We start from the raw sequence: 23,583 nt of genomic DNA on the forward strand, positions 1-23,583 counted from the left end.
CCGCTCGTTCATTGGAGGCGGCGGCGTTGTTGACCATATATGGTCAGGTACTACCACACTGCGGGCGGCGGTTGGCTGTCCGTACGAGTCACTCAAGCTCGCGTCGACGCCCGCCGCCGCTCTGCAAACAAAGCGGGGCATGCCGGGAGATGGAGTCCCCGCGGCGGAGGCGCGCCGCTGCTGAGCGCCGGGCGGGGACTCCATCTCCCGTCCCGCCCCGCGCGGCCGCCCCGCCCGTCCCGCCCCGCGCGGCCGCCGGCGGGGCTGGCCGGGCGCCGTGAGTCAGTGCCCAGTAAACATTGGCGTGAGCCGCGCCGGCTCCGCGATGGTGGCGGCGCCGTGAGGGCGGGGGGGAGGGAAGGGGGGCGGCGGGCCGGGGCCATGGACGAGCTCAAGCACCAAGTGATGATCAACCAGTTCGTGCTGGCGGCCGGCTGCGCCGCCGACCAGGCCAAGCAGCTGCTGCAGGCGGCACACTGGCAGTTCGAGGTGAGGCCGCCCCGGGAGCTCGGGGAGGCCGCGGGTTCCCCCAGCCCCGCGCGCGTCGGGGCGGCGCGCGGACGCAGGGTCGGAGCGCGGCGCGGCGGACGCGGGTGGGACCGCGGTAGCGCACGTTCGTGGGCCTCCACGCGCGGAGCCCCGGGGCGGGAGGCGGCCCCGGATGAGCGTGGAACGCTCCGCGTGCCGCTCCCGGCCCTCCCCGCTGCGGGATCGGGGACGCGGGCGGCGCTGTCAGCACGGCGCGGAATCGGGTGGGCGCTTCGGTGCTTCGCTCCCGCACGGTGAAGGCGCGGGGAGCGCGGCGGCGATGGCGCGGCACGCTCCTTCTAAACGGGGTTTTGTCTTTTCCCGTGCAGCCCCGGCAGCTCGCTAGGCTGGAGCTGATGGATTTGACGCTCGTGGCACCTCTCCAATTAAAGCGTCTGTTTTGTGCTGCGGGTCTGAGGCTGGATGCAGAGCGGGCGGCTCAGCCGTGCCCAGCCGCGGGCAGCAGCCCATCGCCTGCACGTATAGGACTCTCCAGTGTTGGCATCCGAAGCCCGGCTGTGCGCAGCCCTGGCGCAGCCATGCGGGACGTAAGGGGCCGAGCGAACGCTGCCGTGTCTCCGCTCCGTAACGCAGCCCCGGGCTTTGTTTACCAACACAGCGTAACGGTGTCCCTCATTGCCCGTAGGATCGGCTCCCCCCGCCCTGCGCAGCCGTAGGGACGGATGACAAAAGTCGCTTTTCTTAAAGCCGACTGTTGGCAGAACTTCGCCACCGCCGGGCGAGTTGCACAAGTGCTCGCAGCCTCTCCTGCCGGTTGGAGCTCACATGACTCAGAGGAAGCGCGGCTGTAAACAAACGCAGGCGAGGAGCCATTAACCACGTTCCCACTCACTTTTGGTGCAACGGTCAGATCGTTCCCTCTGCAAAATGGCCGCTGGGCACGGCTTGCTCAGGGAGCCCCGCCGGGGAGGTGCTGCCTCCCCTCCAGCATGCCATGTTCTCAGGCTTTTGTTCTTCCGTGCGGTGCCCTTTTACTGGCTGGCCCGGATCTGCGATGAGAATACGTTGCTGGAGTTCTGACGAGCTCGGCGTTGATTCCCACTGCCTCTGCTTGTGCTGTCTGTGGTCACACAGTGCTCCTCCGGGAGCACAACGGCAGGCCAGGCAGTCTGCTGCCACTCACAGACAGCAAGAAGGAGGCTGCGGGGTGATGGCCCCATCGAGAAGGCCGCAGGCAATGCGTGGGTTATCTCTCCCACTCGCTGTCCCTTCGCTCCCATGTCACAGGGAGATGCCATTGAGGCATCTGCAGAACGCTGGGCTGATGTGTGGCTCAGGCTCCTTGCTCAGGTAGAAGGATGTTAATTGGCTTTGCTATGTGCTGATTGCCCCTGGGGCTGCTCGGGAGGAATAAGAAGACGTCAGATTTAAAAAATAGCTCAGTTCTGCCTTTCTGCTGCTGCTGAGTGTAGTGTGTGTTCAGGGGAGCGAGAGGAGGAGCAGTTGTTTGGCTCTGCTGTGGCTGTGGTTGGATTTCCACTTCCTGTCCTGATGTATTTAAGGCTTATCCAGCCCCTTCCCCTTTCCTTTGTGGCTGAAGCCCCTGGAGCTGCCCCTGCTCACATCCCCAGGACAGATCCCCTGCAGTGGCTCAATCAAGAGCGTTAATTGCTTTTGCCATTGCACTGATTGCTCCTGGCACTTGTGACACTGGCTGGAGACCAGGTGGCTCCCACAGTTCTGGGCGCATCTGGTCCTGGCATCTGGTGGACATGCAGATGCTAGGTCTCTGGGGGCAGCTGCCCCTTGGAGGTGGAAACGTGAGGCCTGGAGTGCTGGGAACATGGAGATGGAGGCAAAGAGACGCAGTGTTTGGGCACAGGGACTGTTTGTGGTGTGCTTCCCCCATCTGGATGATGGCTTCTGGGTAGGGAAGGGGGCTCAGGGGACAACAAGGACCTTCTCTGTCCCATCTGCTGGTGACACAGCCCCAGATACAAGGCCACTTGGAGAACAGGAGCATAAAGCAGATTTAATCAGCCTACAGTCTTTAGCCCCCACCTCTGTGCACACTTCCTGTTCACTGCATTCTCCTTCTTACTGCATTCCTTTCTGTCTGCAGTGTTACGCTGTAGGGCAGTGCCATCGGAGCTTACCCAGGATGAAGGTAGCACAGTGGCAGGGAAGTTACCCTGGTTCCATCAGTCTGCTTGGGGCTGATCTGCAGGGCTGTATTCCCTTCGTGCTTTGCAGCCATCACTGAGTTCTGCAGTGCCATGCGGGGCACTGGGTGCTCTCAGAGCTGCTGTTGAGCCCAAGCAGAGAAGCACAATTGTGAACCACCCTGCCAGCTCCACTGCTGTGTGTCCCTTCTGCAGATTGGAGCTCCCGGGCTCCAGAGCAGCAATCACTTCCCCCACCCATCTCTGGATTCTCATGTTTTGTTCATGGGACATAGCAACCAGGTAACCCCTGGCTGCCACGTAGTGCTGATAGGTTAGCCAGAAAGCCATAAACCCTGCTGTAAATGGCCAGCAGCAGGTCTGCAGCTTTGCAGTGCTGCAAGCACAGCTGCACCTTTCCAGGGCCATTTTCCATCGGATCAATGAGCTGAACTGATTTGTGTTTCCTAGCCCCAGTTCAGTTAACACCTGGTGCACAACGTGGGGCAGCCTCACTGTTGTTGACCCTGCATCCAGTCGGCCCTGCTGCCTTTTCCCAGCCCTGCTCCTGGTGCCTGCCCTCCTCACCCCTCTGTGCCCCACACCCTGCAGCCCTCAGCCTGTCACATGCCACGGGCATGTGACACATTCACCAGATTATTACTGGTCTGAACTGGAAGCAAACCAAAACGATGTCGGTTGTACCGTATTGCCTGGCAGCTGAATTCAGCATGCCCTGGTGCACACGGTGGGCAGAGTCCCACCCATGGCCCCGGGGAGCTCCCAGCACAAAGGCAGTGCCCGCAATCTGTCCCATTTAGGATGCGCATCTCAGCAGCTCCCACTGTGCTTCTCATGCTGGGGTTAGGTTTGGTTTCCCTCCTCTCCCTTTCTGCAGCATTGCTGACAGCTGTGAGAATCTGGCTGGGCCCTGCTCCATGCACAGCCGTGGACCTGAACGCTGGGATGGCTGCCTGCCTTGCTGCGAGCAGACACAAGCACAGCATTGCTTGGGGCCACAGGAGCAGCTGCACGTGGAGTGCAGACCCAGGGCACCAGGGCCGTTCTCCTGCTGGCCCCAGAGGCAGGTGGCAGTGCCTGTGCAGTGCAGCCCCAGGGCCAGGCTTGGACACTGTCCCGGCTGAAACAGATGCTGGGCTGGGTGGCCAAGCTTGGGTTAGGGCAGTTTGGCTCTCACACGATGTGAGCCCCAAGCGGGAAGCAGGCTGTGCGTGCAGGGATGATGTAGGTGCCCTGTTTGTATGCTGCTGCTAACATCTCCTTCCTTTTTTTTCCTTTTTCCTTTTTTTTTTTTTTTTTTTTTCCAGACTGCACTCAGTGCTTTTTTCCAAGAAACAAACATCCCCTACAGCCACCACCATCAGATGGTAAGTGCTCTCCCAGCCCTCTTGTACACAGCATCAGCTGGCAGGCACATGGGGCCATCACTTAGCCCAGCTCACTGCTTCCCAACTCCCAGAGCGCAAGCAAGAGTGCTCTGATAGGGGATGCTTTGGACATGGCCTGCAGCCCCAGCACAGCAGAAGGAAGCTGGGGGGTTTCTGGAGCACCAGACCACATTGTAAACACATGAGCTCTTATGCTCTCACCGGAGCACCTGAGTGTGCAAATCTCTGTCCCTGCAGGTGCACACGAAGGACACGAGCACACATGAGGCCATGCATGCACATGGGTGCTGCCTGCCCAAGCAATCTCAGATTCTGCCCCTTTAACTTTCGTGCCTCAGCAACCTGTAATCTGCCTGGGCAGATGTGTCTTAGGGATTTGCTGGCTGCCGTGTCCTTATTTGACTCGACAGGACAATTGTGGATTTGGAGCTTGCAGTAAGCTTGCAGAGTGAATGCCTGGCGGGGCTGGGCTGCTGTGGGAAGGGGTTGTGGAGCAAGAGCTGAGCCTGGTGCCTGCAGAGCCACATGGCAGCAGGACAGCAGTGGTATGGAGGGAGCCTCCAGCATGGCTGGGCAAAGGAGCACACGCAGCAGGGTCCCATCCAGGAGCTCTTGATGCAGAATCAATCTTCAGAGCCTTAAACATCTGCAACCCACAGGGATCATCATGGGTAGAGCTGCAAAGTAAGGTTAGAAGATTGCAGCAGAGACCAAGGCAGTGCTGTCCCAAGGCTGCTGGCAGCTGCTATGTGTGGGACATCATCAGGAGATGATGTCTGGTCCCTTTCTGCCTCTGTGCCACTTCTTACCTTTACAACACCCACATTACCCCAGGTTAGGGGCTGGGTTGCGCTGGCAAGGTCCTACAGATCAGCGCTGTGCGTCAGGTCCAGGCAGCTTTGTGTGCAGCAGAGCTGAGGGGCATTGCCTCAGGCCCCAGTGGGAGACAAAAGATGGAGACCATGAGCTGGGGACGAGCCCCGGCCCCGCTGACCACCTCTCTCCTTCCCACAGATGTGCACTCCTGCCAACACACCAGCCACGCCGCCCAACTTCCCCGACGCCCTCACCATGTTCTCCCGCCTCAAGGCCTCCGAGAGCTTCAACAGCAGCAGCCCCGTGGCCTCTATGGCGACATCCCCGCCACCCCCGGCCCCACCGCTGCCCCAGCATGGGGCCTTCAACCCCGCCTGGCCCACGGCCTCACCCCCCGGCCAGCAGCAGACCATGTGGACTCCAACCCCCCCAGCGCAGCCCGCGGGCTGGCCCGCCACCGTCTCCCAGCAGGCCACGGCAGAACAGAAGGCCAATGTGACCATGGAGGCAGAGAGATGAGGCTGCGGTGGAGAGCGATTGCAGCGGGGACCCCTACATATAAATTTATATATATTTCCCCCCCCCCCCTCCCCAAAAAGGAGAGAAACTGCTGCCAGGGGGTCTGGCAGCCACAGAGACACATGAGCAAATAGCTGCCTTGCATGGGTTTGGTTTGAAGTAGTTTTTACGTGTCCTAGAGCTGAACAGAGCTCCCCAGGGACAGCGGGAGGCTGCGTGGGACAGACTGCTGCCAGCCTCTGCCTGGACTCGGGGAGGGTGCAGCCCCCTCCTTTGGGACACTGGAATTTGCATGCGAGTGACACTTACGGAGGAAGAGGCTCCTTCTTCATGGTCCCTGCGCCAGACCTTGCCCAAGTGCCCCCTTCCTTTGGCCTCATGTGGCAGGATTGGGGGCAGACACCCCATATTGGTTCTTCATGAGGAGGATAAGGAGAGCAAGGGCCGCTCCTGCGCCCTGTATGTGCTGTGCTGGGGGTGAGCAGGGCTGAGGCAGGCGCAGAGCCCTGGGGGCAGACGCAGAGCCCTGGGTGAGCCACGCAACATCCCCTCATCCTCCTGGGATGAGGTTTGCCCTGGGGCTGTTTGCATGACAAAGTATAACCCTACAGACTGGGATCATTTTTAACCCCTCTGTTCTTTTCTTCTCCTGGCAGCTGCAAGTCTCTCTGGACATGTCGCAGCTGCTTGCAATACACGCTCTGCTTTGAACCCAGTGTCTTTGCTTCGTTTGCAGCAGTGGTGGGATGTGAGGAACATCCAGTCCAACCCCACCATGGGCAGTAACACCTCCCACCAACTCAGACTGCCCCGGGCCCCATCCGTGGCCTTGGGTACCTCCAAGGATGGGGCACTCATGACTATGATCAGGGCATCACTGCGCTCTGCGTGACCAAATTTCTTCCCTATATCCCACCTAAATCTCCCCTCTTTTAGTTTAAAACTGCTGCTCCTTGTCACTACAGAGCCCTATAGAAGTCCATCATTCTTATAAGCTCCGTTTATATACTGAAAGGCTGCAGTGAGGTCTCTCCAGAGCCTTCTCTTACCCAGGATTAACAAGCCCAGCTACCTCAGCCTGCCTTTGTAGGAGTCATGCTCCAGCCCAGGGCTAACTAGGGACCTGGACTGGTTAGAGAGCTCACTGGGACTCAGCATGAGTTAGACTCAGAAGCATCCCTGTGGGGAAACATCTCAAAGTGCTGTGGGGAGAGCAGCACACACCTGGCTGGGGCTACAATGGGGCAGGAACCACTTGCACTGCCCCATCCTAGAGGCTGCACCAGGACCCCTGCAGGTCCTTCCCCAGGATGCCCTGTATGCTCAGGAACCACACAGAGCCCAGAGCCCAGGCAGCAGAGGAGAGATATTTATGGCATATGGTGTTACCCTGCTGTGATAAGAGGCTGTGAGGGGACGGAGAGGCTGGGGCAGCGTGGCCCCCACCCCTCCAATCCCTGAAGCCCCTTGCTGTACACTCACACCACCCGCAGCCAGCTCATACACCTGCCATCCTGCTGCCACTTGCTGAGGCTGGCCAGCGACCCGCTGAGGAGACCATCCTTGTCCTCATAGCAGCACCTGCAGCACAGAAGGACAAACAGCACAGTGTGGGGCACAGCCCTGGCAGCACACAGTGGGGTGAGTGTGCACAGCAGGGCTGACTGTGTGTGGGACACCTGGGACAGGCACTCACACGAGTACGGGGACACGTATTGGCTGCCATACTTGGGGTTGCGGCGAACCTTCTCTGCAGTGTGCTGGGCAGAGGGCTGGGGGGATTTTGTGCCTTCAGGGCAGAAAGTAGAAGCACTGTTAGCAGCAGGACATGAGGCTGGGTCATAGAGCAGGTGGCACCTGAGCCACTTCAAGCACTGCTGGCTCGGGCTGGAGCTAACACGGTGCCCCAGGGCTGCTCCCCTACCTGGGAAGTCCCTGCCCCGAGTGGCGGTCCCATTGGTGGCCTGTGAGTTTAGCCTGCCCTTGTAGACGATTCCGTCAATGCCCAAAATATCCACTTGACCCTACAGGGAGGAGCAACCAGTGCCATTGGAGGTGCTCAGCTCCCGGCATCCCACCCCAGCTGGGCCAAGCTGGATTCCAGCACACACATCACACAGGGATGGGGCTCACATTCTTGTAGGTGAGGTCTGCAGGAACTCTGAAGGGACAGATGGTAGTGAGCGAGCTGGAGGCAGATGGTGGCCTGGTGGGAGCTGTGGAACCCTGGCCGATCTGGTTGCGCCCTTCAGTCTCCCTGGGAAGAGAGCAGTGATGTTACCATTACTGCCAAGGGAAAGGGACCCCAGCGGGAGAGGCAGGGACCTCCCTGGCCTCACCTCCCTGGCAGCTGCTGTGCCAGGCAGTTGGAGCCACCAGCACTGGCCTGATGGGACTGGAGGTGCAGGCTGGCCTTCCGGACTGTCACCAAGGGCCTGCAGGTGAGCAAAACAAGGCAGAACTGGGCAGTGGTCAGTAGTGCAGGTGCAGCGCAGCAGTCTGACCCAGGGGCTGCACACTACTCACGGCCTTGGGGCTGCGGCCAGAGGTCTGTCACAGGAGATGCACTTCATGGGATCAAAGAGGTGCCTGCAACACAGAGGCAGGTACTCAGCATCCCACTGGCATGCAGGGACCATGTGAGGTCCCACCTCATGGGCAGGGTGGGACAAACAGGATCTGTAGGAGATGGACAGGGCAGGATACAGGATTGGAAGTGATGAGATGGGACAGAGAGGGACAGGGTGGCGTGAAGTGGGATAGAATAAGAACTAGCAGCCCTCACCTCCTGAGGCTGTTGGCACTGCTGGTGTCAAAGTAAGGTCCCTGACAGTGGCACTGCTTGCTGAGCCTCCAAGTCTGCTGTCGCTGTGCCTGCAGCGAGCCAGCACCACACAGCACAAGTTCAGGGAGGGCAAAGGGACACCAAGCCCATTCCTGGGGACACTGCTGCCCCTGGGGGATGTTGGCAACACCCCAGGACACTCCCAGCCCTGGCACAAGACAGGCTCAGGGCCTGCCCTCTCTTTGCAGACTATACACAGAGATACCATCCCCTGGTCTGGCATGTCCCTCCATCCTCCCTGGGTGACACTGCTACCTTAGAGTTCATCTGTCTGGTGAGCTCTGAGGCTTTATGCCTGTCCTGGCCATGCAGGAACATCCTCTGCAGCAAGTCCTGCATCATCTCGCTCAGCTGGGCCATGGCATTTTGCAACTCATCCTGGCTTGTTTTGGTCTCCAGTGTAGTCTCATCTGCTTTCTGAGAGGATATGGTGTCAGCCATCCCTAGCAGACCTCCGTCCCTGCATACCCATGCTCTGCCCCTATTCACAACACCCATGCCCCATTCTAACAGCACACCGTCTGCAAAATCCTGGCACGCTGAACTACTCTGAGGTGGGGACACACCAAGGCTGGACAGGCCTGCCTCCAGCCTGGACCTGACACTAACTACAGCACAGGTGGCTCCTGAGCTGAGCTGGTGACCACACTCACCTGAATGTCCTTGGAGTCACCCCACAGCTGCTCTGCAGCCTCCTGGAGTCTTGTGCACTGCTCCTGCAGCTGTCCCACCTGGTTCAGCACCTCCCTGCCGAAATCTGACCCCTGGCAAGTGTATGGCACAAGGAAGCCACATGAGGTGGGCTCATGAGTGGCCCCAGTGTGCTCCTGGTGAATGGAGCAGTGGGCTGCAGCACCCAGGCCACTGGGCAGCACCCCTGAGGCCTGGGCAACTGGACGTTTTCTCTCCTTTGTCCTACAGGTGCCTTACTTCTCCCTGCATCTTCTCCATGGCCACATCCTCTGAGGTCCCCAGGCCAGCTGAAAATATACCAAAGCTTTGCTGCAGGCAGTGAGGCTGGGAGAAAGACCGAGGGACACAGGGGCTGCAGTGAAGACTCAGCAAGATGGCTGAGCGTAGCTATTGCCACATGTTGCACCTAGCAAGGCACAGTGGCTCAGCCCAGCTCAGTGACCCAACATGGTCAGTGCTCACCGTGCTGCTGAAGCGTGCTCTTGCTGCAGGTGATGCAGGTCTCCACACCCTCATGCTGCTCCAACAGCCCGCTCAGCCTGCACGGGGCCTGAAGGGCTGGCTCCTGTGAGGACTCAGGGATGAGGTCCTGGCTGGAGAGCTTCTGAAATGAAACAGCCCCAAGGTTTAGGGGAGGGATAAGAGCCCTGCCAGCCTCCAGCAAAGGAGCTGGTAACCAGGAGCATGCACAAACCTCACCAGCAGGCAGCCTGCAGAGCGAGCACAGCACTCCGGTCTGCCAGGGGAAGGAGCTCAGCTGCTGCCTCACCTCCGCCTGTGACCAGCAGAGAAATCAGCCCTGCTGTGGCAGGGAGAGCCTGAGCAGCCCCTGCAGTGGGGACAGGGACACCAAACCTTGCCAGCACACCCAGTGCCATGCTGTCCCCAACCCTGCAGGCCAGTGCCAGGGGTTGGGTACTTGCTTCCAGCCGCTTTGCCACACTCACCATTTGGCCCAGGATGTTCTGCAGGAGGTGGCTGTGTTTGTCCTGCTGTACCACCTGCTCTCGCAGCTCCTCCAGACCAATCTGATAAACGGGGACATCAAAGGGCTCAGCACCCACAGGGACTGAGACCGGTGAGTATCAGTGTCAGCAGTGTCCAGCACAGGTTCCATGCAGCCATGCAGCCAGACAATGCCTGTGCTGGACACTGCTGGGCATTGTTTCTCCAAAATCCCTGGGCAGATCCCAGCTCCATTCATCCCTGTAACTCCGTGCCCCTTTGCCATACATGGAGGTGCCCATAGAGTCTGACCCCCCCTGTGCTGAGAGCTGTTTACCAAGTGCCCAGCTCCACTCACATACCTTCTGGAAACTGTCCTTCAGGAGCTGCAGCTCCTCCTGGAAGGCCTGGATGGTGGTTTTCAGGGAGCAGGTGTTGGTGAGCACCTCCTGCAGTGTGTCTGTGACCTAAGGAACAGTGCCCAGCCAGTGCCTCTGAGCGGCATGCAGCACCTGGAACTGGAGGGGCCTCTGGGACACAGAGCTCAGACCCAGAGGGGCTGCCATATCATCAAGCTCCAACCCCACTGCCATGGGCAGGGTTACCAAACAAACACTAGTTCAGGCTGCCAACGATCTCATCCAGCCTGGCCTTGAGTGCCTCCAGGAATGGGGCACCTACACCATCCTTGGGCAACCTGAAGTACCTTTCAGCAGACACAAAGCCACCACAATACAATGTGTGCATCGTGTGACGCAGTTCTGATGTCATGTGTTGTGTTTCCAACATAGGGCTTGAGTTTTAATGGCCAAACAAATAGCACATGTGCCATGGCCTCACCTCCTGCAGGAAGGACTCTGCTTTGGCATGGGGACAGCTTGCCCACAAGGCAGGTCTGCTGTCATCTGTTGCCTCTATTCTGCATTGCAGGGCAGACAGGTTATGGGATGCAGTCCCCAACAACAGCACATGGACACTCCAGACCCCAGGTACAGCTGTAAGGACCCTTGGAAAGACAGGAGGGACCCAGCAAATTGAAATCTCAAAGTTTACACTGCTGGAGCACCAGGGGCAGATAAAAAGTAGCCAAAACCACCTTTGGCCAGTGGCAATGTTAACGTATTGCAGTCCATTGAAACCTCATAGCTAAGCTACCATCACCTGAACTAGAAATACGGTGCTGTGCTATGCTAGGTTCTCCAGTCCTGTCTCAGGAAACATCTCCAAGGACGTGGACATGACACAACATGGGCACAGCACTGTGTAGAGCAGGATGTTGAGGACGGCTCCTCACCTTCGTCATCCCCTCCTCAATCACCTCTATCCTCTTCCTCAGCTGCACCATCTGCTCCGCGTCAGCAGCCGGCGTGCCAGGTCCCTGCCCAGAGCTCGGCAGCTCCGTCACACCCAGGGGCCCACCGGGATGGCCTGGATGGAGGAGGATGGGGGGCCTGGCGCTGAGCTCGGGCTGCAGGAGGCCCTTCTCGTCCTCGGAGAGGTGCGTGGCAGCATTTTGCAGCCGCAGGTGCTCCAGCAGCCCGCGCAGGAGGAGCTGCAGGGCGCCGGCGTTGACACCGCAGCCACGGGCCGTGCGGAAGGCGACGTCCGCCAGCTCCGCCAACGTGACCGCCACGCTCATGCCGCCTCCGGCGCCCGGGCCGGGCCGGCAGGCTGAGGTCACAGCCCCGTTACCCGGTGACAGCCGGGGGTTCCGTCCCGCAGCGCAGGGCCGAGCTGCCGGCGGTTCGGCGCACGGCGCAGCCGGGCCGCTCTGACAGCCGCCCGCGAGGAGGAGGCGCCCGGCCCGCCCCGCTACGCCAGGCCGAGGCTCCGCAGGCCTCGGCCGGGCCCGCCCCGCAGCGCAGCGCCCCGCCCCGCAGGTGCCGGCACGGAGCGCCGGGAGCCGTCGGCCCGCTGCGGTAGGTGCGTGTGCGGGGCCGGGAAGGGCAGCGCGCGGGGCGCCGAGAGACGGAAAGCCGGGGCTCCGTGCCGCGGGCAGAGCGGCCTCGGGAGGTGAAGCCGGAGGGAGGTGGGGAGGCCCGGCTGTGCGGGCGCTCCGCAGCGCGGAGACGGAAGGGTCGGGTGTGCTGGGGCCCGAAATGTCACCGCGCGGGAAGCGAGGGCGAGGGCTTGGAAACAGGCGGAACAGGGGCTGTCGTACGGCCCGCCGAGGGGCTGCGGGGAAAGGGGAGCGGGGCCGGCCGTGTCGGAACAGACGGGGAGAGAGAAGCGCTGCGGCCCACGGGGACGGTGTTGGTGGTGTCCGTCAGCGCGTTGGCTGCTCCCTGTGAAACGAGAAGAGCCCTTCCCGCTAATGGATGCCGTTGTGCAACAGCGCATTCCCGTTAGGAAATACTAGCAGGAGGCTTTAGCCATGGGAGCGCACAGACCTCGGTTCTGCCTCCCACGGGGATCGGAGCAGCAGCTGCCACAGCTGTTACGGAGGCGTTTGGCTGCTGGGAGCTGCAGACTGGGACGGGCCCCTTGTGCTGCTGTCCTCTGTCTGAAGGAGCCACGCTCAGGCTGAAACCTTTCAGGGTCTCTGCAAGCGTGGGTGTGTGAGTACAGGATGACCATAACGCATTGCTCATTCATACTTAGGAACAGAACAACCTCGGGTCACCGTGGGAAGTGCACGCTGAGAACTTCCCCAAAGGTTTCCCTGACTGAATGGTGCAGCCATATCCACTTGCCCAAGAGATCTCTGGAGCATCCAGCGACGTGGCTGCTCTGTTGTCCCTGGGCATTCTGTGAGGAAGATAGAAAGAGAACAACCTTATGAATGCCTGCAAGGCTGCACCGTGGTGTGGGCTGGGGCAGAAGGGGCTGAGGCTGTGATGAGAGTGGGAGGGTGGAGCAGCTCTTCCAGGCATGCCCTGAGCTGGGCTCTGGTGGCTGGGTCAGGCTGTGCTGAGTACCTACCAGTGTGACTGGGACAGGCAGCAGAGAGTGAACTTCTCTTTCAGAGCCTCAGCCCTTCCCAAGACAGAAGGCTGTGCCGAGTTCATGCTGTGCTCCCTCAACAGGTCCTACACAGCTTCAGTCCACCTGAAGTTTGGTTCCTCAGGCACCTCCTCTGACTGGAGCCTGTCTCAGCTACTGTTAAGGAGGGAAGGCGTCTGTCAGTGCCATGTTTCATTTTCTGAGCATATTTTTGGAACTCACCTCCCAGCTGACCACGCTTTGTGCATGTGAAGTCATGCAGTGATGCAAAGCACGGTTACTGCTCTCCTTCAGGATGGAGCACAACTAGTGGATGCTCTCCTCCAGCTAAAGGTGCTCTGACAGGGGCCAGGGTGTGCCCACAGCACCAACACTGTTTTGGGGGTTCTGCATTCTCAAACAGTCACTCCCAGAGCCAGCCTTTCTCACCGATACCACAAGAGGAGGGCTGCAGGCTCCCCTGCACCTTCAATTTAGAACTAGACAGATAAATACTTGCATTTAAGGCGTGTGGTTGGTGCAGAGGTCTTCCAGCTCAAGTGGTTTTGGAAGGAGGCAGGCAGTCTTCTGTAGCTGCTCAGATCTAAGGTCTTCTTTTTGCTATAGGTAAGGAGAAGAATGACATTAAGTCTTCCCCATCTGTCTGTAGTGCCATTATAAAATTCTCTGTTTGTTTTCTTACAGTTGCTTTAGTCAGAAGATAATAACTTAGCCTGAAAGAAGCTGTCTTTAACATTCTTTTGGTATAATTTCTGTAGGGCCTGCAGCCAGGCCGTGCATTACTGCTGGTGGCATTACCATGGGATGTGCATGTGCTGAATGTCTGATAGTGCTGAGACAGTTTTCCTACACGAAGGCACGTTTACTTTGCGCTGGGATAAGATTGATGGCTGCCAGCTGAGAGCAGGAGCAAATAGTATTTAAGCAGTGTAAAGATTAAAATAATAATAAAGGCAGCAGGGCTGAGTTTAATTTCAGGATTTGAGACAGGTTCGCCAGCTTCTAAGTGAAACGTGAAAGGACACAGCAACGAGGAGCTGCTCTCCCAGAGTGACCCATGCAAAGCTGCTGAGAGCAGGGAGGGCAGGGAACTGGAGAACACCAGCTGGGTACTGATAGCATCGCTGTCTGATGTTCTAAGAGGGGAACAGTTAATCACACAGTGCTCTCCTTTCTGCCCAGTGCAGTGAGGGTAGTAGTTTGTCATGGGAACTGCAGCTGCTCTGCTGATCTTTGTGGAGTTCAGGTTTGTTTTTCACTTCTGGGGTCTGGTTTTGCAGCTGTTGTGAAGACAAAGAACTGCAACCTGAAGGTGAGATTTGTTCTCCCAAGGATTTCAGAGCAAGGTGTGCCATTTTACAAACAGATGTTGTACCTGTATTATCTTCAGAAAACATGTGGCACACAACTTCTCCTTGGGACATGATGTTCAGGCTGCTTTCCTGTTGTTCCCTGTTGCTGTTTTCCTGTTGTTCCTGTATCAGTCCAATGACTCAAGAGCAGCAACACAGCTTCTACAGGCAGCATCAAATCCATGCATGCTGCACTGCGTGCATTTCCTCATGTCATCAAAGGGAACAATTAACACAGAAGCCATAAAAACCACAATCCATTTTCTCATCAGTACAGAGGCAGGGGGTGCACCGCTTTTTCTTCTGGCACAGAATTCTGACGGAAGCTCTTCTCTGCTGCTGAAACATTGCTTTCAGCTCATTCACTCCCAGGTATCTCGTGGCTGTGGTCTGTTGGACATCTGCTGTATTCTTGGGAAGAAAAGGCTGCCTGGCAGCCTAGCAGGCACAGGGCTGCAATGGAGGTGGAACGATATCTTACAGTTTAAGAGCATTCAAGGTTATATGCTGAGATGGTGGGCCCTGCACCAAACATTCCCACTGTGCATGTCCCACATCTGCTTTGGTCCCAGTCTCTGCATTTAGGCAGAGGATCTCCACCAGAGGGCCGTTGTTGCCTCTGCAGCACCAATCTGATGGGCCTTGGGGGGCAAGGGAGATCCAGAGCCTTTTCTTCTTAACATACTCCGAAGCAGCTGATTAGAAAGACACAGCCCCCTCAGTCGTTTGGGAGGAGAGGCCGAGTAATCGTATTAAAAATAAGCCCTTAGTGCTCAGAAATCCCCTCTGTGTCTTCCCAAAGCCCCACAGCTGGAGAGTAGGTGTAATCTTTGAGATTACGGGCGAAGGTTGCTGTACCCAGGAGATTTATTGTACAATTGATTTCATTTAGGTCACGGAACAAAGATTGTCACGTGAAAAGATATCAGGAAAACTTAACCATAGCCTGAGCTTTCAGGGCTGGGTGGGAGTCCTGAGTCTTGGTCCCCAGCACAGCTGCTGTCCATGTTTTCTCCCCCCTTGGCCATGAGTCAGCCCTTCACACAGCTCTGTTTCCTGATTGCTGAATGGGTTGCTGTTGGGCCAGTAGCTCCTGACTGATAGGAGCAAGAGACCCTTGTTTGTTTTGCTGTTTTCTCCTCTCACTTGTTGTTACACCCTGCTTTCCTCTGATCTTTTCCTTGTTCCTGAAGGACTTGAATCATCTTAAGTGGCTGATACGGTGTCCCTTATTAAGTTATCTTTGCTTAATAGTTTTGGACTTAAGAAGAGCAATGCTCTTTCTGTTAAGACTTAGACAAGGAGAAGTAGGCAGAACCGGTGTCTATTTTGCCTTGAAAATACAGTTGACCTTAAAAGCAACAGAGGTCCTCTACGTTTTCCCAAGTTTCATGGTTACCAAAAGAAACGTCTATAACACAGTGGAAAACGCAGTTACAGCAGAACAGCAAGATCCCAGGCTGCAGCAAGTGAGGATTTACTCAAATGCAACAGCGTTGGGCACAGAAATAAAGGAAAGAAGCTGCTTACCTTCAGAAAGCCTCAGGTAAGCAAGGATCTTCAGAGAGATACCTCATCTCCGCTGCCAGCCCTTAAATGAGGGCTGGGAAGGGGTGGATCCTGGCTCCAGCCCTTCTGATTACTCAGGTACATTACTTGCACCTGAGCTCCCCTGGGCTGGCCCTGCCTTCCCACCAGGTGCTCCATCACTGCTTCAGGCCATGACTTTGCATTTCTGCTCCAAAGTCTCAGACAGAAGCATCAGAGAACTCAAAGCGCATGATGCCCTAAGACAGTTGGGTGTGAAACTCTGTAAGGCTCATGTTGGAGTGTTATAAAGCAGATGTTCTTCAGTGTCAGCACTGGATGCACGAGAGTAATCCTGCTGTTATGCACCGCTTACACAAAAGATCTTCAGTTTATATACATTACTTGTGTTACATATGCAGAAGTATCCCAGAAGTGTGTTACGTATTCAGTGACCAGTTCTAAGCAGGACCTCCTGTTTCCTTGGTGCAGAGACAAGGCAGAACTTCCTTATCTCCTTGGTTCAGACACGGCTCTTTCTGTTATCTAGATAAGAATTGCAGGGCAGGAATATCCATCAACGAACGCTAGCAAGCTTAACTGTGTTGCTGTAAGTTGTGCCATGCAGGGGCAGTGTTCTTCTTTAGCATCCCCCCACCTTTTTGGATATGCTGTTTTGTTGTTAAGCCAACCAAGATAAAAGCATTTCTGCGTGAGGAGGCTCTGAGGTCAGGCGCTGCTGGATGAAATCAGCCTTCCTGAGGGCACTGCAGCTGGAAAACCCAGTGATGATCCAGTTTCTGCACATAGCTTCAGTCCTGGGGCTTTTGGAAACCCTCTGACCAGCATCTCACAGTAAGGCAGAGAGGTAATGACAGAGAAAGGCTTTAGAAGAGCTCGGAAGGAAGGCTTGGGGGCGTTGCTGAGCATTAGTGATGCTTTGAAATCAGTGGAAGTGTCTGGGTTTTAAGAGACCTGCTTTCTGTGTCTGCTGTTGTGGGGTTGGTGTGGCTCACGTCCCACACATGCTGCCATGTCCCAGAGCTGTCCTGGGGAGGTATGAGGCCATTGTCTGTTCTTTCTCCCTTGTTTTCCAAGGGAACACAGCACTGTGTGTTCACCAGCAGACCTCACTGAGTGTGGTAGCTGAGTTATGTCGGACCTGCTTATGTCTGAGCAGGGCAAGTGCTGTGGCTCTCTGCGTGTCCTGTAGGATTGCTGTGCCTCCCAGTAATCAACAGCAGAAGAGAATGGTGGGGAGCAGCTCTGGCATGACCAGAGCGATGGGTGCATGGCAGTTCTCTGCATGCCACTGTTGAGCAGTAGGTTTGGGGTGAGGGGTTACGAAGGAGTTGGCAAGGGCTCAGATCCTACCCGCGCTGCTGCTCAACCCCAAACCATGCTTCTTTGCTGTGGCCTTTGAAAAAGCAGATGACGGTGAGTATTTCTCATGAGTCCTCTGGAAAAACACAAGGTGACTCTGTGCTGCTAAATAGGAGTGTCAGCAGCTCCGCTGGTGCCAGGCAGCACTGCTGGGGGGGGACAGGAATGCTGGTGTTCCGGAGGCTGCGGCTGGTCCTGCAGTGAGCTCTGGCTGAGCTCTGGCTGAGGAAACATCAGTACTTGGACATGTGTTGCGGAAGGAAAGGGGCCTGGAATCACCACCCGTGTATTCAAAGTCATCTGGTTGTGTTGCACAGTCTGCAGGGGAGCTCTAATGGGCTCTGGGCACTGATTGGTTCTGGTGCTGAAATGTGTCTCTGTCTCCATCCTGTATGACTCTCATTTCTTTCTCTGTCAGAGCTCAGTGTGTTATTTAGTGGGAGTCCCACATCTATTCAGCTCCATTCAGCAGCGGTGTCGTTGCATTCTTTGACTTTCTCTGAAAAAATTCTATAGAATGAGTGAGTAATGAACAGACAGGCTGTTTTGATTGGGGTGCAGCAGCATCTGACACTGCCATGTCACCGGGACGAGCTGTGCTTTGGCCACCCATAAGGAGCACCAGCTCTGTGGACCACAGGAGGTGCTCACTGCTGAGCATGACTTGAGGTCCCTGTGGCTGTTCAGACCTGAGGGACAGCAGGATAGCACCCGGATCATGGCTCAGAAATGCCTCAGGAGCTCTGTGTGCCAAACGCAGCCTGAGCTGTGATGGTGGCTGCTGGCAGACAGTGGGAGAGCAGGAAAGGCTGTTCAGCCTGAGGAGCAGATGGAGGTAATCTGGGTACAAATAAACCTAGGCTGAAAACTGCAAGGTTTCCCATCCACTTAGAGCCAGGCTCTGTTCCTTCAGTTTAGAGGAACTCTGCATTTTTGGCTGGGAGTGCCATCTCCTCTTCCACCCCATCCTTTTACTGGTTACCAGCTCCTGTTGGGTCTCATGATCTTGAGCCAGGTCCTCACTGCCAAAGGACACGTATGGAGCATTTGTGTGATTCCATCAGACCTTCAGCTCAGGTCTCAATAAACTTAGCCTGAGTTGTCTGCACAACTTTTCTCCCTCTGGGTGCTCATCTCCAGCTGTGCTGGGATCGATGTGCAGGGTGAGCTCTGTCTGGCATCAGCCCTGTGCTGGGGAACCCTGTGCTCCTCATGGAGCTCATGAGTGGAAATGGGCAGCAATGGGCTTTGTGCTTCTTGCCCTGAGATAAAAGAAAGCGTGGGAGGAACGGCTTCTGAAAGGCTTAGAAGCAGCAGCAGGCTTTCCTTTCCTGCAGGGAAGGGCACACGCAACGTCTCACACTTTATGGATCTCTTTTAATAAGCAGGATGTTGCATTAGGAGTGGCTGAGCGCGAGCAGAGCAGCTCTGCGGCCCATAAACATCCTCCCTTCCTCTGACAGCCATGCCTTCGGGCCAGGGGCAGCTGGTGTGGGACGGTAACAACTGGTACCAAACATCAGTCTGTGCTCTGAGTTGGAGGCAGCAGCTCCTGGTGCTGGGCTCAGGACAACTGCATAGGGGTGGCACTGCCCCTGGGGCTCATCTCCCTGTGCTTTGTTACCGGCTCGGGATGGTGGCCAGGGCGTGCTGCAAGATGCCGTGCTCTGGGAAGGCAGAGCTGAGCGATGATGGGATCTTTCCATGTGGGACAGAGGGAGATCCAGGCTGCCCCAGAGGGCTGTGCTCCTGCAGGAGCCCCACGCAAGGCAGGTGGGCTGGCTGCCTTCAGAAGTACAAACCTTTTTCTTTACATCCCCAGTGAAGCTAAAAGGAGCACGGCCCAGTTTGTGGCTTTGTAGGTCACGGGAGGAGGAGAGCTCTGCAGCGCTCGGTGCGCTGGGGATGGCTGCTTTGCTCCGCATGGGAGCACTGTGAGCCTCATGCGGGCTGTGTGCCTGCTTTTAAGGAAGAAAATGGAGAGGAAGATGACTCCCCAGCTGCCCCAGTATTGTGATTGGAAGCGGCATGTCTGTATCATAATAGTTAATAACGCTGGGTAGAGATATTACTCGGTAGATGCTGACATCCTGGAGAGATGCAGTGGCTGTTTGGGTTTTGCTCAGCTCCTCAGTGCACCGAGCTGGTCCCCGGGGCAGCAGCAGCACCAGGGCACTGCAGCAGCACGGTCCCGTGTGCCCCGGCCTGCCAGAAACCATTGCTGGGGGATTTGGATGCTGTGCTCAGCCCCGGGGAGAGCTCCAAGCACTGCCTCCTGGGCACTGAGCAATGTCACAGTGTCCCCTGCCCCGTGCTTGATGGCAGCCTTCCCGAGCAGAGTGAACAGCCTCTTGGTATGTTTCCCAATTTAGTCATGTCCTACCAGCTGTAACTGAGCCAGAGTAAACAGGAAAATCGGGTTGCTTGATGTGACTGCACTCCTCGGAGTGCCAGGTCCGCCTCTGGCTCCCATCCCTGCTGGGTCCCCCGCACAGCAGGAACGTGATTGCAGCACCAGCACGGGGCTGGGGCCCACGCCATGCATGCCGGGTGTTGCAGCAGCCCAACGCTGCAGGGTCTGCAGGGCATCCCCAGCCCACGGGATGAGAACTACCCCAGGCTGTGTCCCAGCCTCCGGGAGTGCAGGTGGGGCTCTGCGATGGGCTGAGGGCAGAGCAGCTGTGCCATTCACCAATGGGGTGCCCAGAGCCGCTCTCCCATACCGGCACTGGGGAGGGGAGGTGTGGGCGTGCAGCCAAGGCAGCTCTGCAGTGCTGTAACCTGCTTGCTTTCTCCTTTTGCACAGGTTTGGTGGGGTAGGACAGTTTCCAGGGTGCATTGCTGAGAACTGGCATTCCTACCTCTGGCAAAACCGCTGAGCTCCTTGCGGCAAGGAAGAGGCCAGGTAAGCTCTCAGCCATTGAGCCTTCCCTCCTCACGAGTTTAGAGCCATCAGGCAGCGTTCCACCCTGGGTTTGTAGCCCAGTTCAGGGCATGCCCAGCTTTGTGGCCAAGGCTTTGTAGGCTTTGTATTGCCCTTGTTGGGGCTGAGGCTAATGCTGCAGTGCCACCAGGCCTCTCAGTCAGCTCCCAGCCAGCACCCCATAGCTCCCAAGGCGGGCTGTCTGCTAACAGTGCTTCTTTGCAGGGCAGCCCTGAGCCATGTCCAACGACCCTCCACCACCCTACCCGGGAGGCCCCTCAGCACCGCCGATAGAAGAGAAGCACGGCCCACCATCTGCAACAGGTACTGAGGGTCCCAGCTGCCAGCAGGGTGCCCCTGCTGAGCAGGCAGTAGGGGAAGCTCCATTTGCTGCATGAATTTGGGCTTCTCGTGGCCCAGGGCATGAATCTCTGGGCATGCTGCCTTGGGGCAGTGCCTGATGGGCACTTCCCTGTGTCCTCTGTTGTGTCCCCACAGTTACCACAGACCCTCCCTGTGTGCTTTATTCCCCTTCCTCGCAGTCCCTCCTTCTCATGCTGTGTCCTCTTTCCCTGTCGGGGCCTCGGATCGCTCAGCCAAGCCCCCACTGTCTGCTGCCTCCTGCCCTGGCTGCTCACTCTGTGTTTCCTTTCAGATGGCATCTCCCCAGCCATGGTGCAGCCCCAGGGGGCTCCCATCCCTCCTCCTGAATTTGGGCCCCCCCCGTATGAGCCTCCACAGCCGGGCTTCGTGCCCCCACACATGCCCACAGACAGCTCCGGGCCCTACATGCCGCCTGGTGAGTGTGGGGAGGAGCTGCGGGCCACGGGGTGGTGCTGGGTGAGGGAAGGCAATGAGGGAAGGCCACGGGGCTGGGCAGGAGGGGGGCACAGTGCCTGCAGCGAGCAGCCTGCAGTAGGGCTGCCCACACACGTAACTGCGGTCGTGGAGGGCATGGTCCTTGGAGACGTGGCCTCCCTTACCTCATGCAAAGACACATCTGTGCCTGTTTCTGTTTCCCAGCAGGTTATTATCCACCCCCAGGCCCTCACCCTCCCATGGGCTATTACCCTGCCCCAGGCCACTACCCATCGCCCGGCGGCCACACGGCGACGGTGCTCGTCCCTTCAGGGACTGCCACCACAGTGACCGTGCTGCAGGGCGAGATCTTCCAGGGAGCCCCGGTGCAGACAGTGTGTCCCCACTGCCAGCAAGCCATCACCACCAAGATCACCTACGAGATTGGGCTCATGAGCTTCCTGCTGGGCTTCTTCTGCTGTTTTGTGGGGTAGGTGCTGCCAGCAGCCCCACCACAGTAGTGCTTACTGTCCATTGCTCCCGGTGGCCCCAGTGCCAGTGGCTGTGGCCGAGCTGTTGGACAGCTCACAGGTTTGTGGGGTGGCAGTGTTTGGAGCCCTGGGCTTCTGCCAGCTGTGGGGAAGCTGCCTTCCCTAAAGACATTTTGTAAAGCCACCAGCGTCAAAGAGGCTGTGTGCGGGAGCCATCGAGCCCTGTGCCCAGACCTTGTGGTGCTGCAGGTTGGCAGCAGCAGGGGTTGGATGGATGGGGTGGGGGCTGCCATGGCTGGGGCTCACAGCAGCAAGTTCTCATCCCTTCTCCAGATCCAAGAGCAAACCCCACGCGCGGCCCCTTGCCTGCTTTCCCTCCCCAACCCACAGCTGGGAGCCAGAACTCACAGCACTCTGCATCTTCCTGTGCTCCAGGTGCGATCTCTGCTGCTGCCTCATCCCCTGTCTGTTCGATGACTTCAAGGATGTGACACACACGTGTCCCAACTGCAAGGCCTATATCTACACATACAAGCGCATGTGCTAACAGCACCCCAGGAGCCCGAGCCACTGGAATGACACCGGCCCCTCTCCCACTGCCGTCCTAATCTATGCGCGTGCAGCACTCCTTCGCTTACCCTTGGTGGTGTGTATGTGTGTCCCTTCCCTCCCTCCTGCTCCAGGCTGTGACTGCCTTCCCCAAGCTCTGCCTCTCGCTGTGAACGGTCAGACTGGGGACATCGTGTGGATGCACAGGGGCTGAGGGGCTGAGCCCCAGGTGCTGCGTGCAGGGCTCCCTCTGACAGCTGCTCCGCAGCACAGAGGAGCAGGGCTGTCATTTGGCACCCCGTTGCTCCAGGGCATCAGCACAGTTCCTCTTGCCTGGAGCAGGCTGGGGATGAGCAGCAGCTGCTGGAGTGCCCACCCCTCACTGCAGCCCACTGGACACAGTGTGGGGGGGGGAGCATGGATATGCTGCCCCGCTTGCTGTTCTGAGGGGATGGGGAAAGCAAGAGCAGCTGGCAGAGCACACTGCAGATGCAGCACGGCCACTGCATTCAATTGCAGTCCTTTTAGGAAGTGGCCTGATGGAGGTTTGACACTGGGGAGACAAAGCAGTCAGTGCCAGTTTCCACCTGGCTCAGGGCCCTCTCCAGCCAGGTCAGTAGAACCTATAGGCAATGTGTCCCAAGTAGAGGCACATGGTGCTGCCTTCAAGGCACAGCCAGGGAAGGGGCTGCAGCACAGCACCCTCAGTCAGCCCATCCATCCTGGTAGGGAAGCCCCAGTGCCTGGTGTCCACTGCTGCTCCAGCTGCATGCACCTCCTCCCAGCCCTGCTGCAGGTGCTTCAGGGAAGGAAAGCCCCTGGCTGTTTCCCACCCACCTGGTAAGCTATTAGCAGAAGTGCATACAGCATGTTGCTACCTGCCCTGGCGCTCTAGAATAGGGGACTTTGTTACCTGACTGCAGCTGGCTCCCAGCTCTAGAGCAGATCCCCACCCACTTGCTGCAGAGCTGCACCCTACCCCAAGCCCAGCAGGGTCTGTGGGCACCACAGCAGCACCCACCCTGCTGACACCACAGGTGTATCCTGAGGGGTTCCTTGTTGCATGTGGGTGTAGGGGTTTACTTTTAACTCACCTTCCATGGGGCAGAAAGATGGGGGCAAGCAGCGACACAAGCTGCCAATGGCACTGTGATAGACAAGGGCAGGAGGACCTGAGAGCCATTCTCAGTTTCCGTGGCCACACCTCATGCTGGCACCCCCTTGCTCTCACCTCCTGCAGTCAGGGCAGCAGAAGTGTGCAGCCCCCAGATCTGAGCAGAGGGGCTTCTCAGGGAGCATGTCTGCAAACAGCCTGGCCTGCACAGGCAGCTGCTGTTTGCTCAGAGGTGGAACTGTGACACTAGTCCCAGTATTTGTGTGTAAATAAACATAAGACCCTGAGCTCAGTGTATGTCTTTTTCTTATCCCCCTGCAAGCAAATACACAGATCTACCCCACGTTAGCTAAGCGAGGGTTGTACGAGTGGGAGAATCAGGGCAGCATTAATCACTGGAGGAAGAGCAGCAGTTTCCTACCTCAGCTCAAGGCATTAAGGGGCCCATTGGGCCTGGCCCAGGTAGGGAACCTCCATTTGCACAACCGTGGGCTGCACTCCAGGTTTCCCCAGCTCCACCACTCAGGTATCCCTTCTGCATCCAGCTGCTCAAAGACAGCACTGGAAGAAGGCAGAGGGGTTCCTGCGCTACCAAGTCACCTCCTCACAGGAGCTAGGAAGAACT

General features: G+C 57.6%; 3 protein-coding genes across 14 annotated transcripts; 2 read left to right on the forward strand and 1 right to left on the reverse strand.

Annotated features, from left to right (window-relative positions):
* Positions 1 to 203: 203 nt before the first annotated feature.
* Positions 204 to 6,106, forward strand: UBALD1 (UBA like domain containing 1). 2 transcript variants are annotated; one of them, XM_085237957.1, is made up of 3 exons: positions 295 to 489; positions 3,980 to 4,039; positions 5,075 to 6,106. In XM_085237957.1, the coding sequence occupies exons 1-3, from the start codon at positions 382 to 384 to the stop codon at positions 5,393 to 5,395; spliced, it is 489 nt and encodes a 162-aa protein (XP_085094083.1). In that variant the 5' UTR covers positions 295 to 381; the 3' UTR covers positions 5,396 to 6,106. The 2 variants fall into 2 exon arrangements, with proteins under 2 accessions (XP_085094084.1, XP_085094083.1); XM_085237958.1 differs by lacking the exons at positions 3,980 to 4,039; positions 5,075 to 6,106 and adding an exon at positions 858 to 1,205 and having other exon boundaries at positions 204 to 489.
* Positions 6,032 to 11,517, reverse strand: C16H16orf96 (chromosome 16 C16orf96 homolog). 4 transcript variants are annotated; one of them, XM_010719754.4, is made up of 15 exons: positions 11,173 to 11,517; positions 10,241 to 10,345; positions 9,881 to 9,961; positions 9,628 to 9,708; positions 9,396 to 9,537; positions 9,171 to 9,220; positions 8,894 to 9,004; positions 8,496 to 8,657; positions 8,181 to 8,269; positions 7,922 to 7,984; positions 7,735 to 7,830; positions 7,529 to 7,652; positions 7,320 to 7,419; positions 7,092 to 7,184; positions 6,032 to 6,976 (listed from the first exon to the last, which is right to left on the reverse strand). In XM_010719754.4, the coding sequence occupies exons 1-15, from the start codon at positions 11,515 to 11,517 to the stop codon at positions 6,894 to 6,896; spliced, it is 1,725 nt and encodes a 574-aa protein (XP_010718056.2). In that variant the 3' UTR covers positions 6,032 to 6,893. The 4 variants fall into 4 exon arrangements, with proteins under 4 accessions (XP_010718056.2, XP_085094071.1, XP_085094072.1 ...); XM_085237945.1 differs by lacking the exon at positions 8,496 to 8,657; XM_085237946.1 differs by lacking the exon at positions 7,320 to 7,419.
* CDIP1 (cell death inducing p53 target 1) lies at positions 11,238 to 23,245 on the forward strand. 8 transcript variants are annotated; one of them, XM_085237955.1, is made up of 6 exons: positions 11,238 to 11,376; positions 19,890 to 19,988; positions 20,232 to 20,330; positions 20,662 to 20,805; positions 21,030 to 21,294; positions 21,731 to 23,245. In XM_085237955.1, exons 3-6 carry the CDS (start codon positions 20,246 to 20,248, stop codon positions 21,840 to 21,842), a joined length of 606 nt encoding a protein of 201 aa, XP_085094081.1. In that variant the 5' UTR covers positions 11,238 to 11,376; positions 19,890 to 19,988; positions 20,232 to 20,245; the 3' UTR covers positions 21,843 to 23,245. The 8 variants fall into 8 exon arrangements, with proteins under 8 accessions (XP_085094081.1, XP_085094079.1, XP_085094082.1 ...); XM_085237953.1 differs by lacking the exon at positions 11,238 to 11,376 and adding an exon at positions 11,659 to 11,797; XM_085237956.1 differs by lacking the exon at positions 11,238 to 11,376 and adding an exon at positions 11,659 to 11,797 and having other exon boundaries at positions 21,033 to 21,294.
* Positions 23,246 to 23,583: the final 338 nt, after the last annotated feature.

This window comes from Meleagris gallopavo, chromosome 16, assembly GCF_905368555.1.
Source record: "Meleagris gallopavo chromosome 16, MGAL_WU_HG_1.1, whole genome shotgun sequence".
NCBI classification, from domain to species: Eukaryota; Metazoa; Chordata; class Aves; order Galliformes; family Phasianidae; genus Meleagris; species Meleagris gallopavo.

What these genes read in the sequence shown, in the direction of transcription:
- UBALD1 (XM_085237957.1), top strand. Translation starts at nt 382, where the DNA reads ATGGACGAGCTCAAGCACCAAGTGATGATCAACCAGTTCGTGCTGGCG. An exon ending in CGGCACACTGGCAGTTCGAG is followed by an intron (nt 490 to 3,979) that starts GTGAGGCCGCCC and finishes TTTTTTTTCCAG; the next exon opens with ACTGCACTCAGTGCTTTTTT. An exon ending in ACAGCCACCACCATCAGATG is followed by an intron (nt 4,040 to 5,074) that starts GTAAGTGCTCTC and finishes TCCTTCCCACAG; the next exon opens with ATGTGCACTCCTGCCAACAC.
- C16H16orf96 (XM_010719754.4), bottom strand. Translation starts at nt 11,517, where the DNA reads ATGAGCGTGGCGGTCACGTTGGCGGAGCTGGCGGACGTCGCCTTCCGC. An exon ending in GCACAGCAGCTGCCAGGGAG is followed by an intron (nt 7,653 to 7,734) that starts GTGAGGCCAGGG and finishes CTCTCTTCCCAG; the next exon opens with GGAGACTGAAGGGCGCAACC. An exon ending in TCGGGGCAGGGACTTCCCAG is followed by an intron (nt 7,185 to 7,319) that starts GTAGGGGAGCAG and finishes TCTGCCCTGAAG; the next exon opens with GCACAAAATCCCCCCAGCCC.
- CDIP1 (XM_085237955.1), top strand. Translation starts at nt 20,246, where the DNA reads ATGTCCAACGACCCTCCACCACCCTACCCGGGAGGCCCCTCAGCACCG. An exon ending in CGGGCCCTACATGCCGCCTG is followed by an intron (nt 20,806 to 21,029) that starts GTGAGTGTGGGG and finishes TCTGTTTCCCAG; the next exon opens with CAGGTTATTATCCACCCCCA. An exon ending in TTCTTCTGCTGTTTTGTGGG is followed by an intron (nt 21,295 to 21,730) that starts GTAGGTGCTGCC and finishes CCTGTGCTCCAG; the next exon opens with GTGCGATCTCTGCTGCTGCC.